General features: G+C 32.6%; 1 protein-coding gene across 4 annotated transcripts in view; it reads left to right on the top strand.

The window, feature by feature from the left end:
- Nucleotides 1-14692, top strand: part of CDK8 (cyclin dependent kinase 8) — a 107779-nt gene that overhangs the window by 42043 nt on the left and 51044 nt on the right. For 3 of the 4 annotated variants that reach the window (XM_036917377.2, XM_036917376.2, XM_036917375.2), the window contains exons 2-3: nt 993-1068; nt 10392-10502. In XM_036917377.2, coding sequence (XP_036773272.1) covers nt 993-1068; nt 10392-10502 — 187 coding nt within the window. Of the gene's footprint in view, nt 1-992; nt 1069-10391; nt 10503-14692 lie in introns of those variants that run through there. The other variant, XM_057490155.1, reaches the window with a different exon arrangement.

Here is a 14692-nt window from a genome sequence, read left to right as displayed (position 1 = left end):
CGAAATCCTTTTAGAGGCTCTGCAAGGTCAATGCTGTTTTCATAATAGTGCTATGATAATATTTGGGGTTTTTTTCCACTTTATTCTTGTGAGTGTACAGTACATTTTTTCAAGGTGACGTAACATGATGATGCCATTGCTCTGGTGACTAATGAGTATGTGCTTTTGTATTCTATGTTTTTAAAAGTTCTTATGTTTATATTCTAGTGGAATAAATATTAATATAACAAACAAAAGTTCTTGAGGATCTTAGTCCACATAGTTTGAGGACTGCCATGTAGGCCTCTGTTGGATGGCATTTCCTCTGAGACGTCTTTGTTTGGGGTTCCCCCACCAAAGGAGAGTGTGGGTAACCTCTGTGGCTTGTACTTTCCCTACCATGGCACTTGCCATGTTGTGTTGTGGTGGACTAGTTATCTATCTACCTAGGCCAGTAGACAACGGAAGTTCTGTAAATGAAGGAATGCTGTTGCATCCCCACTATCGAGCAGTTCTGGATACATAGTAACTGTGCTCAGTTGAATCTCTTTGAAGGTATTTGGGGATATGGAGGCTATAACCTGCTTTAAATTATAACCATTTTGTACTTTAGTGCTGCATTCATTTCTTAATATTTTTTGACTCACAGATATCTGAATGGGTTTCAGAAAGCAAGTTTTACTTTATATGCATGTGTGTTGTATAGAAGAAGTATATCCATATTAGAGCAGAAAGAGAATGTATTTCTGGAGGTCAGGGCCTTTTCTGCACCTTTGTTTACTACGCATAACTGTGGAGTCGAATAAATCTTTTTAATCCTTTGAATTTAACTTTCCTCATCAAATAATGGGATTGGACCACATTATCTAAAAAATTTTTCTCTAAATGACATTATTTGATTGTATGTGAAAGGTGTCAAAAGCTTATTAAATATGTGATTTATATTTATATTTTATTAAAAATGCACATAAATTTCAGTTTATCTGTATATTAAAATAACTTTGTTTTTACAGGAAAGATGATAAAGACTATGCTTTAAAACAAATAGAAGGAACCGGGATCTCTATGTCAGCATGTAGAGAAATAGCAGTAAGTGAAGCTCTTTTATCATCATTACTATAACTGACTTATGAGTGTCAATTGTGTAGGTGTCTGAATTGTATTTGTCATATATACACATTCACTGAAAGTTGGTATTTTTGATTCAACTATCTATAGAAAAGTATATTTATTTTTTAAAGAGAAAGGTGGCATGTAGTTCTGGCAAAAGTTTCTATATAAATTCATTTCTTTGAGAATAAGTCAGTTCAATATTATTTTTCCAATAAATGTTACTAAACAGTTAAGGGTCTAGTTATTGTCACTATTTCATCAAGTGCAATAAAAGTCATAGGCTAGTTTGTATGAAATTAATTCTCTTTAAATAAGATGACATTAATGTCATATGAATGTAAAATGAGATTGTTATTTGCTTTTTATTATATTTGTACATTTGAATATGTAAAAATACATGCCTTTTTCTTTTGGAGGCATAGCTTTCCATATGGTAGTTAGATCTCATTTTGATTCCAAAGGAAAATATTCTTCATGTTAATACATTACTAAATAATTATTCATTCATTTAAACTGAGTGTTGCTTCCTTGAGATTTCACTTCAGTTTTTACTGTTATAAAACTGTGGGTTCACATTTGTCTTTTCTGGTTTTAATCAGAATATTCTAAAATATATATTATAGTCCTTGCTTTTGTTGCATTCAGCCTTCCTATCTACCCACAGATAAAGGCTGTTGTGACCTGGAGACGTGAATTTAAATAATTTTACTCATTTAACAAATTCTGTACCACTGGGTTTTCAACCGACTGTCGTGTATTGTATATCATGTTGATGTGAACTAAACAGAAGTAAAGAAACAGAGCAAGTCCGGGTCCCTGGCCTTCAGTACTTAATGTGCTGATAAGGAAAGAGACTCATAAATCTTATAATTAGAACAATGTGCTGAACACTATAATTGAAATGAACAGAGAATGGGAAAAGGGTATACATCTAAACTAGACAGTCAAGGTAGGTTCCAGGTTTTAGAGAACGTGCAAGAATTACCTCCGTGAGGGGAGAATAAGGGTGAGATGGAGAACATTCTTAACCAAAAGTATGCCATGTTGGGAATTGCATTTCATTTAATTGATAAGTTTTCATACTCCTGAATCTTGAGGCAAGATATCTGTACATTAACTGTTAGTTCTTCAACATCTACTATTCTGTGTGTTCTAGTCAGTTTTAAAGAATCCATTGAACTCTGATCAGTAATGCTAGACATTACTAGCTAGCTCCAAGGAGGGGAGACAAGGGATCTTTCAGGGCGCTAGTAATGTTCCCTGATCTTGCTGTGGGCTGGTTATGTGGGTCTAATATGTGAAGACTCACTGAGCTGTGCACTTAATGGTTCATGTTCTTTTCCCTATGCTTATTGCACTTCCGTGAAAGGTTTTAAAAACAGTAACATTCTTATCTTTATGTATATGTTGATAACGAAGTGCAGTTAAATACAAGGAATCTGAAAGCTTTTTTTTTTTTTTCCTGGATAATTATTTTTTATTGAAGGGTAGTTGACACACAGTATTACATTAGTTTCAGGTGTACAACAGTGATTCAACATTTATATACATGATAATTCTAGGTACCAGCTATCACCATACCAAGTTGTTACAATATTTTGACTATATTCCTTATGCTATACATTACATCCCGGTTACTTATTTATTTTACAATTGGAAGTGTGTGTGTGTATATATATATATATTTTTTTTTGTGAGGGCATCTCTCATATTTATTGATCAAATGGTTGTTAACAACAATAAAATTCTGTATAGGGGGGTCAATGCTTAATGCACAATCATTAATCCACCCCAAGCCTAATTTTCGTCAGTCTCCAATCTTCTGAAGCATAACGAACAAGTTCTTACATGGAGAACGAATTCTTACATAGTGAATAAGTTACATGGTGAACATTACAAGGGCAGTCATCACAGAAGCTGAAAGCTTATTTTTAATGTACTTGATTGTGGTTCTTCAACCTAAGATGAGCAGAAACTTTTAGTTTTGATGAAGTCTAATTGACTAATTTTTTCCTTTTATGACTGTTGCTTGTTGTGTTTGGCTGAAGAAATATCCATCTACTCACTGATTGTGAAGATATTTTCCTATGTTTTCACCTAAAAGCTTTAGAGTTTTTGCTTTACTTTTTAGTCTGTGATTTCCTCAGTTCATTTTTCTGTGATGTGATGTAGTTTGAGCCTCTTCTCCCTTCACCTCATATGAAAGTATAATTGTTGTAGCATCACATTTTGAAAAGATTCTTCCCCATTGAATTTCTTTGACACCTTTGCAAAAAATTAAATAACTGTGTAAGTGTGGGACTATTTACACTGGGCTCTATTCTGTTGTGTTGATCTCTTTGCCTATCCTTATGCCAATACCAGATCACTCTAGCTTTACAGCAAGACTTGAAGTAAGGTGTTGTAAGGCCACCAGCTTTGTTCTTCTGTCTCAGGATTATTTGGGCTATTGTGGGTCCTTTGCATTATCATATATATTTTTGAATCAGCTAGTCAATTTCTATTTCTAAAAATGCCTGGTAGGATTATAGTTTGAGTCAATTCAGGGAGAATTGGACATCTTAATAATATTGACACCTCTAAGCAATGAATCTAAAAAGATGTACTTTCCATTGAAGGTTTTCTTTAATTATTATCAACACTGTTTTATAACTTTTAGTGTAGAGGTTTTTGCACACCTTTTGTTAAAGTCATTTTTAAGAACTTCATGTTTTCAGGCACTTGTAAATGGAATTATTTAAAAATTTTCATCTTCCATTTGTTTGCTTCTGTGCATAGAAATATTTTTTTCAATATTGTGTATTATATATGCATAATATATTTCATATACCTAAGTTCACTGGTTTGGTGATATCTTGGGATTTTCTACACAAATAATTAATGGCATATGAATAGAATTAGTTTTACTTCTTTCCATCTTTATGCTGTTAATTTTTTTCTTTCCTTATTGCACTGGCTGGGCCTTTCATATATTGTTGAATGGACATCTTTGTGAGATTGGATATCTTTGACTTGTTCCCATCTTTGACATCTTGGAGAGAAGTGTTTTCATTATTTCACCATTCAGTAAAATGTTATCTGTAGGTTTTTTATATGTGCCGTCAAAAACTTGGAAGTTCCCTTCTATTTTTTCATAAATGGTATTGAATTTTCCAAATGCTTTGTTCTACATGTAATAAAGTGATCATATAGGTATCTCTTATTCTGTTATATTGGTAGACTACATTGATTAGTTTTCTAATGTTTATCCAGTTTTGCGTTCTTGAAATAATGCCTGCTTGGTTATATATTTCTAGACTTGATTTCCTAATGTGTTGTTAAGGAGTTATAGGCCTATAAGTTTCAAGAATATTGGTCTTTCTTGTAATGTCTTTGTCTTTGGTGTCAAGGTTGTGCTGTTCTCATAAAATGGTTAGGCAGTATTTTTTCATCTTCTGTTTTCTGACAGTTTCTGTATGATTTGTAGTTATTCTTCCTTAAATGTTTGATAGAATTTACCAATTAGTATTATTTCCTTAATAGGTAAAGAGCTTTTCAGATTGTATATTTCATATTGTGTTTGATAAGTTGTGCTTTTTATATAATTTGTTTCATTAAAGTTACTGAATTTATTGGCACATGTTTGTTCCTAATATTTCCTTATTATTTTTTCACATTTGTAGCGTTTGTAGTGATGTCCCTGTATCATTGCCAATTTGGTAATTTGTATTTTCTGTCTGTATTGATTTCTGCTCTTTATTTCTTTACTTTGACTTATTTTTGGCTTACATTTCTTTTTTATCTTTGTAAGATGGAACCTTAGGTCATTGATTTTTAAACTATTCTTTTCTAATATAAGCAATTGAAAGTGTAATTTTCCTTTCAAGGTGTATTTTCCTTGCATTCCACAAATTTGGCTACATTGTATTTTCATTATCATTTAATACAAAATACTTTCAATTTTCTTGGTGATTTCTTTCTTTTATTCAGGGTAATTTAGAAATGTATTTAACTTTTAAATATGTGAGGCTTTCTAGAAAATTTATTGTTCTGATTACTAATTTTTTTCCATTTTGGTCAGAGAAAAGAGACCCTATATTTTAGAAATATATACCGAAATGTTTATAGGTGAAATTGTATATTCCTGGGGCTTCAGAATAATACAGGGTGGGGTGGGACAAGTGGGTATGAAATAAATAAAATGAGAAAGACTGTAACTGTATAGTGATACATTGCGATTTATTATTCTATTTACTTTTGAAAGAAATATCTATTAAAAGAATCAAAAAGAAAGAAAAATCCCATCTTTTTGTTAAGTCTTACCAGACCACTCCCCCCTTCCATTTATTTAATCCTCTGTTGAAGAAGTCCAACTTCCCCATCACTCACCTCCATTATTCTCTTAGGAGCTGCATCCACTTTGTTTTATAATTATAAGGAGTTACTTTTTTATTTGATTGTTTGTTGACTCATTTACTATTTGTTGTCCCTACCCCATCTAGATTATAACACATTTCTTTGCCAGTGTGTACAAGGTCTGACATACAGTCTTTGCTCAATAATTATAACAGAGAGGGAAGAAGAAAAGAACTCCGAGAATTTTTAGTCAAGATAAGAGCACTGCATATCTTTATTGTCATTACATTTTAAGTGGTTTGTTTTGTATTTCCAGAATTTCCTATGAGCTGGAATCTTTTTAGCTTAGCAGTTTTCAAACTGCTTCAGTGGATCTATTCCAACAGCTGGAATAGGGGGACTGTGGGGGCAGAGGGAAAGCTCTAGACTTGACTTTTAAAGCTCACATCTACTTTATTCTAGCACCTTAGGTTTTTTTATAAATCAATTTGCAGGACTTCAAGTAAAGTTTCCACCACTTTAAAAAAAATTGAAATAATTTTGGAATAAATTTTCCTTATGCTTTTATAGTAATTTCAACTCAGCTGTGCTCTTAATGGCATAAACTTAGAATTTATTTTTGCTTTTTTGTAAAATTTTAATGTTAGAAGTCAATTTTGTATGGAGATTCTTAGAGGTTTTCTTACCTATATTCTCACTCAGCCACTGTAAGTGGTATTTATTGACAAGATACAATTGTAAACTTTTTTTTTTTATTTGTACTTTGAGTTCAGATTGTGTGATATTGTTGGGCACAAGTGGAATGAATTAAATTTATAATGAATAATGTATTAAAACATTTGTATTTTTAGTGATCTCAGTACTCAGGAAATAAGATTTTATTCCCAGTAGAGTTAGAGAAATTTAGGTTGTTTCTGTGATGGACACCATTGTATATATCTATTTAAACCTTTCCTTTAAAACATTTTTAAAACAAAGTCCTCAAAAAGGCAAAAATAGCATAAACTGTTAAGGAAGAGGCATCTATGCGCTATGGGCTCTGTCTGCGGTGATGAAAGCCTGAAGTCCTGTCCATCAGACGGGAAAACGGAATGCTTCTAGTGTCGGAGCACCAGCCTCATGGCTGCGTGTAGCAGCGAAGACCCCAGCCAGGTGATCTGAGCTCTTATCCTGGTTTTACTGCTTAACTGGCTTGTAGGATTCAAAGCAAGTTACTGAATATCCCTTTGTTTTAGTTTCCTCATTTGTAAAATGGGAATGGTAGTATCTCATAGGGTTTATGGGAAGGGCCTAGAACACTTCTTCAGGCACAATAAACTCTAGATAAATGTTAGCTATTCAATAAATGTCTGTTACCGCTACTACTGTCACAGAATTTGAATTGTCCCCTTCCTGGCCATTTGTCTCCTACTGGAGGAGTTGAGCAGAAGGTCCTAGCACACTTTATATCCCAGGACCTAGTAAAGCATCTACCACAGCGTCCAGCATGTAGAAGGCATTCGGTAAATGTTAGCCCTGCTAAATGTGGCACGGCTTCTGGGTCCTCTGGAAGTACCTCAGTGTAAATATTTACTTAGAGGCACTTCCCCACTGAGACTCTCAGTTCCATCTCAAACCCTACAGTGGCCCTTCTCCTGATAAGATCTAAAAAACCACAAACACACAACATAATATGTTTTACTTAGTAGTAGTGGTTATTTACTGTATTAGTTTGCTGTGGCTGCCATAAAAAAATACTACATACTGGACAGCTTAAACAACTGAAACTTCTTTTCTCAGTGGTGGAGGCTCTTATAAATCCAATATCAAGGCACCTGAAGAGCTGGTTTCCTCTGAAACCTCTCCTTGGTTTGCAGGTGGGCACACTGTTATGGTCTTTCTGTGTCCTAATCTCTTCTTATAAGGTCACCATTCAGATTGGATTAGGGCCCACTCTGAAGACCTCATTTTAACTTAGTTGCCTCTTTAAAGGCCTTATCTCCAAATGCAGTCACATTCAGGGGTACTGAGGGCCAGGGCTTTGACATGAATTTTGGGAGAACTCAATTCAGTTCATTACACTTACTACTATTATATTTAAAGAAATGGATTGGTTTGTGATTAAAGCAGTGATCAGAAGCCAAAGGGTGTATTTTAGGGCACTATTTAGTATGTGTATTTTGTTTATTCATGAACTCATGTATGTATATATTCATCAAAAAATTAGCCGACCAGATGCCAGACAGTGTGCAAGAAGCTAACAGTGCAATGATGAGCAAGATACAGTGCTGGTCGTTGTCTGGTTCACAGCCTAATACACATTTAAAACATCTGTGTCTGTGGATTTTAAGGACTATTCCCCCAACATATTAGTCTTAGGAGTTATTGATATTAGACCATAGAGTACTGGCTTTGTATTTTAAAACTTAATTAATTAAAAATATTTAAATCCTGATTCTAACCATTACCTAAGAATGTGACCTTGAGCAAATTATTTAATCTCCTTAAAACACTTTCCTCATTTATAAAATAGGAGTAATATAAATATTTCATAGGGTAATTCATGATTAAGTGAGATCATATGCTTAGCACCATGCTTGGCACCTGGAAAGAACTTAATAAAATGGTTGCTGCTGTTTTCTTTTTAATATAGGAGCTAAACCTCATCTTGGAAGTGTAATTCAGGAGACACTTAAGAATAGCTGTATATGTAGATTTCTAATACGTGGAGAGAACTTTTGCCAAAGCTTTGGAGCCTGTTTGTTGTAATTTCTACCCTGCCAGTTTCCAGAAAGGATTGAAATAGTTGCCTAGCTGAAAAGTGTGTTCCAGTTATGAGGTAATGGAGAAGACACTGACCCAGAACTGAGATGACCTTAGTACCACAGCTAGCTTTTCCAGCCAGCTGGGTGGTCCTGGGTAACCCTGAAGGCTTTCCCTATCAGATTGTTGGCCTTATTTGTTAATTAGGAAACAGTCAGTTTTAGATCCCGGCCTTCTGAGGATTTGTATATAATCTCTAAAGTCTTGTAAGTTTGAAATGATATTCTAAAAGCAGAAATACATAACTTGGATTTAATCTTGCTCCTGAATAAAGTAATTAACACCTCCCAGAGAATAATTGTTGCTATAAGTGACTTAATACATAGTTCATTCATAGTCTTCCCTTTGCTGAATTCATTTCAGAGTCCCTAATAATTAGTTAACATGACATTTGTATTTATTCTTATTTTGGTGGCAGTATTCTTTTAAAAGGTACTGGAGTCATAAGTTCTAAGACCTTCACTTCCCCACATGACTGTCATGTGTTCGGAACACTTTTGGAAGGCACTGTGTAAGTCAGTTAACTGATAACACATAAGGCTTCATGAGAAGTTTTTCTTGTCATTGTTGGTGGTGTTTTGGTTTTGCTTGGCAGAGTGGAAATACTTTTATAACTGATAGATTACTAGGGCCACTTTGGTTATTAGGTGGAAATAAATAAGGAGATAAAAGATTTTAAATAGAAGAATGTTCTAGGAAATGGGAAAGGTTAAATCCATGAAAGTGTGTTATATGTGTAGGCTTCTGTCTGTATAAGTTACTATTTTATGAAAAATTTACAAAATATTCATCAACTTGGTTATATAGTTTAAATGCCTGGGAAAAAAATAGGTATATCTCACAGAATTACACATGTTAATTCTCATCTGATAATTTTTTTTAATGAATGTTGTATTTTCTAATGTTGCAGTTGGTTAGTTTTTTTCCTAAGAATAATAAGCAGCAGATTTAATAGAGTTCAATTATTTTGTAATGTCAAAACACAGACAACTAGTAGAATTAGAGGTATGATTATAAAAAAGTACAACTCAACAGCAAAAAACCAGCCCAGTTCAAAGAATGGGCAAAAGGCTTAAACAAACATTTCTTCAAAGAAATGTACAAATGACCGGTAAGCACATGAAAAGATGCTGAATATCATTAGTCTTTAGGGAAATACAAATCAAAACCACAATGAGATATTTCATACCTATTAGGTTGTGGCTGTTACTTAAAAAGAAGGAAAATAACTATTTGTGAGAATGTGGAGAAATTGGAATCCTCATTCATTGCTGATAGGAATGGAAAGTAGTACAGCTGCTGTAAAAACCAGTTTGGTGGTTCGTCAAAAAGTTAACATAGAATTATCATGTGATCCAGTAACCCCACTTCTAGGTATTTACACAAAAAATTGAAAGCAGGGACTCAGGTCCCAGTACACCAAAGTTAATAGCAGCATTATTCACAGTGGCCAAAATGTAGAAACAACCTGTGGAACAATCAGTGGATGAATGGATAAATAAAATGGTATGTCCATACAATGGAATGTATTCAGCCATAAAAAAGAATAAAATTCTGACACATTGTTACCACATGGATGAACCTAAAAGATATTATGCTGAGTGAAATAAGCCAGATACAAAAGGACAAGACTGTATGATTCTAATTACATGAGGTATTTAGAACAGGCAAATTCATAGAGACAGAAAGTGGAATAGAGGTTACGAGAGGCTGAGGGGAGGAGGGAAATGGAGCGTTGTTGTTTAATGGGCCCAGAGTTTCATTTAGATGAGTGACAAAGTTGGAAAATAGGTGGTGGTGATGGTTGCACAACATTGTGAGTATACTTAATGTTACTGAGTTGTACACTGAAATAAAAATTGTTAAAATGGCAATTCTTATTTTTTTACAAGAAAAAAATAAAAATGTACTAAACAATATGAACTAAAAATGAACTAAGAAATGAACAAAATAGATTTACTCAGTTAAATCTTTTCAGTATCTGTTCTCCACATTTTTCCTCATTTGTTACTGAAGCATCTGTATGGACATCTCAAAACTATGTGGTACTTAATACATTTTTAGGATTGATTACCATTGGGTTTGTATGGCCTTTGAATTACAAATGGTGTTTTAAATATTTTTATGGCAAAGATTTTTAATCAGTCTCCTTTGTTTTTCAGTTACTTCGAGAGCTTAAGCATCCAAATGTCATCTCTCTTCAAAAGGTGTTTTTGTCTCATGCTGATAGGAAAGTATGGCTTCTGTTTGACTACGCTGAACATGACCTCTGGGTAAGGTGAATTGCCGGTAGACATGGAATCACTGGTTTCAGTAGGGGATTAGGAGTGAATAAAAACAATTTCAGGAGTAAATGTACGTTCACATTTTAAAAATAAAAGTACCCTTATAAAATGTGGTTGATAAATTACCAAGTCTAGAATATTTTGCTGTTCTGTTTTATGATCTTACCAGTTCGACCATTATAACATACTACAGAAAACAATAGAAGCTAAAGAGTATGAACAACTATTTAATATTGTTTCCTTGGTATAGGTTTTTGATAAGGTAAAAAAAGTAACCAGTAACTGTTTTGTTTTAAAATTTAAATGCAGCGTATTCCCTTTTATTCTGTAGTATAAAGGAATATAAAATGAGAAGGTGGTATCATATTGTTGGAAAATGAATATGCTATATTTGAAAGACTAGACTGAGACCTATCTAATCATTCTGTTATTTGTTATATGAAGTTAAGCAAGTTTCTTAATGGCTCTGAAGCTGTAATTTCCCCCATCTGTAAAATGTAGTATTTCTGCTTTTTTATAGGATTTTTCTGAAGAACAGTTTTGTTTTTGAAAAGCTTTATAAATTAAGTATACAATGCAAATGTAGAAAACTATTATTAATCATTTATTGGATGTCATATACCATTGATATTCAGAATCTAGATATTTCTTATTTTTATCAGCAGAAATTTGGTATTGTACTTATTTGAATGGGGCATATTCTTGTAGAGGAGGAATTTGTTGGAAGGGGGCTCTGTGATGAAATGAGATTGACATGAAAATAGATTCTGTTGTTGCTTTTAGTTATTTTGTGTTTGTCTGGACTGTGATAATATTTTTACATCCCAGACCCAATTCAATATTTGAAGATTCTTGAAGTCAAGTAATTACAGTTTATTAGTTTAGCTAATATAATGGGAAATAATGATGCTATAATGATAAAAAGTTAATAAAAACTAAGAATTTAAATTTATCTTGTCTAAACAGCTGAAACACACTCTTTTGCATTTATTCAGAAAATTTTGTTTTTAAAATTGGTATTTACAAAAGTCTTAGTTAACTATAAATTTACTCCTTTATTAACTACAACAGTAGTGTTTTTAAAATATCTGAAATGCCATCTTGGGTATAAGACTTTGTGATTTATATAATGAAAATCTATAACAGGATAACCGAAATAATTTTGAAATATACTCAAAAACTTATATCTTGATCAGTCTTGTGTAAAGAACATGTTAACACAGGTTAGCTTATTAGCTTAAAAACAAAACAAGTAAACAACCCTCAGTATTACATTTAGTTAATTCATTAATAACTAGTTCATTACTGTGAGCTGTATTTTTTCTAATACTTAAATAATAAGAGTTTTAAACATTTCACTATTCTGCATACTGGTATTCACTAAATTAGCATTGCTGTGTATTTATTAAGTAAAAGAGAAGACAGATCTTCCTCTGCTTACAATGGGGTTATGCCCCAGTAAACCTGTAAGTTGAAAATACATTTACTACACTTAACCTACCTACCAAACATCAGAGCTTAGCCTAGCTTATCTTAAACGTGCTCAGAACACTTTACATTAGCCTACTGTTGGGCCAGAATCCTCTAACACAGAGCCAATTTTATAATACAGTGTCAAATATCTCATGTAATATACTGAATACTGTACTGAAAGTAATAAAGAATAGTTGTATGGGTATAGAATGGTTTTAAGTGTATCGGTTGTTTACCCTCATGGTCCTCTGGCTGACTGGAAGCTATGAGTCACTGCCGTTTCCCAGTGTCATGAGAAAGTGTCCTACCGCATATTGCTAGCTTGGCAAAAGATCCAAATCCAAAATTTGTAGTATGGTTTCAACCAAATGCGTGTCACTTGTTACTTATGCACCATCATAAAGTTAAAAAATTCCAAGTCAAACCATCAAAAATTGGGACCTGTCAGTGATGACATGCAAGGAATTATACCTTGGCTCAATTTCAGAAATTTTCAAAATTATTTACATTTTTCATTCAACTGTAGTGTGTAAATGCAAATACAAAATTTTGTAATAAAATTAGCACAAATTCCAGTAACACTGTTTAAAAGTAAGTTCACCTGAAAATAGTAAAATAGTTTCAAATGCTTTTGATAATTTCCAGAATTAGCATCTTTTACATAATTTTAACTTAACAGATTTCAGACATTGAAACTTATTGGGCTTCATAGTGCTTTCAGGTTTAGAAGAAATATTTTCACTCTGTAGATTGATTTTTTCCATGACTAAATGTGTTTTGATTCAAACTGTTTCTGTAAATTATCTAGAAATAATTGTTTTCAAACAGAAAGTAGATACATGAAATTTCTGTTTTATGAAACTGCTGTTCAAGGTCCATGCTGGTTGTAAATATTTTTTCTTTCTTCGCTGGAGTCTATTCTTCTAAAAGAAGTCCAATCCAATCAAATTGGAATTCTGTTAATAAAAATTAACTAAATCAGGGTGGCCAATATTGAATCAAAAAGCACAACATGAAATAAAATTATACAGTCCAAATTTATGAGAAATTCTCCAAATTGGTTTATAAACAAAATTTTTAATAAAACATAGTTGAGCATAGAAGATAATATTGCATTCAATATGATTTTTTCCAAGATAGTATGTAATATTTATTTGGACATGTAGATATAATAATTGTATTTTTGCAAAGTATGCTACATGTAATGTTGCCAGATGTATATTGATAGTCATCACTGGCTTTATCATCTTATTAATACTCATTTAAGCCAAATAGGTACTTTTAATGTTCATTTTAATAGAAACCAAGTGATAATTCAGTTTACTAAAGACTTCCCCTTTATCCTTCTATTCTTTTTTTAATTGAAATGCTGAGGTGAATTAGCTGGGATAAGGCAGCAGAAACATTTAGTTGCAGTAAAAACAGTTGTTTTTAAAAATCATTTAGGTGTTGGTGAAATTTCATGGTATGCATACCGCCCTCATTTTTGTTCCTCTCATCCTTACCGTGGAAAGTTTTAATTTTTAAAACAAATGTATTTTAATATATTTTTATTAAGTTCTGAGAGCCACCAGCTCTTCTTAAGGTGAACAGACTTGACAGTCACATCATTTCTTAAGATAGGTGATGAATCATTATAGACTATTAGGAGTTGTAGCTCTATTTTGTTTGTCTGCTCTTAAATACTTTGAAAAATGAGAAGAAAATCAGAATAATATAATGCTGCTAATAAAGTATAGATTAATCATACTAAATACATGCTGACTGATACAGTTTACCTCCCCACCAGGTAGTCTTTGCTGTGTATTTTTTTCTTTGGAAAGTAAAACTTCTTCATTCATTAATCATTAGTTTTCTTTTTCTATCTATATTCTACTTTCTATATTATAAGCAAATAGGAAGTGAACATGTTAACCTATAATATTAAATATCTCACTTCTGTTTTAATTATGTTTACTGATTTAAAAATATGCTTAATATTCACTCACAAATACTGGTCAAGAGTCTGCTCTTGTGCATATTAGGTACCAGGCATATGCCTTTGAGATGTTCTTGCAGTGTAAGTACTTTAATTAAAATGAAGAAACCTGTCATGAGAGTTCGAAACATTGGATCTTGTTTCTGTTGAGGTACATTTGTTTATGAAGTGATTTTTCTGTTTATAAAGTCACATTGTGTTTTACTGGATGTGCACTAACACTACACCTAGAAAGCTTTGATGGATCATACAAGGCTGTTTTTTTTCCTCATCTGAATTTTTCATATTTCTAAGTATTTCCAGTGTAAACTGATCATTTATGTTATTTCTTTGTGCTCATGTATTTTAATGACATATTTCCCTATTTCTTTATAACCCTTATATCATAAATAGGTACCACATCTGTGCTGTCAGTCAGCTAGCAGTAGCTCTTGACATTTTTTTTCATTTAATCCCTATAGAGCAAAAAATTTCTGTTCTTGAAAACTTCCACTATGTAAACAGGAGCCAAGTATACTCTGAAAGTAATTTTAATTATATTCTAAAAATAAAGTCACATTACTTTCTGCTTCTGTGTTGTAATCGTTTATTTTCTGAGACACTGTCGTATACTTAGGAAATGAAATTTTAACTCGTTATTAAGAAACTTTAACTTATTTATATTATCCAGCAGAATGTGAAATTACATTTTCAATATCTGTGGGAATCCCTGAGTATTTCTTTTTCT

The sequence above is a fragment of the Manis pentadactyla genome, chromosome 2 (assembly GCF_030020395.1).
Source record: "Manis pentadactyla isolate mManPen7 chromosome 2, mManPen7.hap1, whole genome shotgun sequence".
NCBI lineage: Eukaryota > Metazoa > Chordata > Mammalia > Pholidota > Manidae > Manis > Manis pentadactyla.
This window is presented reverse-complemented; position numbering and strand designations above follow the sequence as displayed.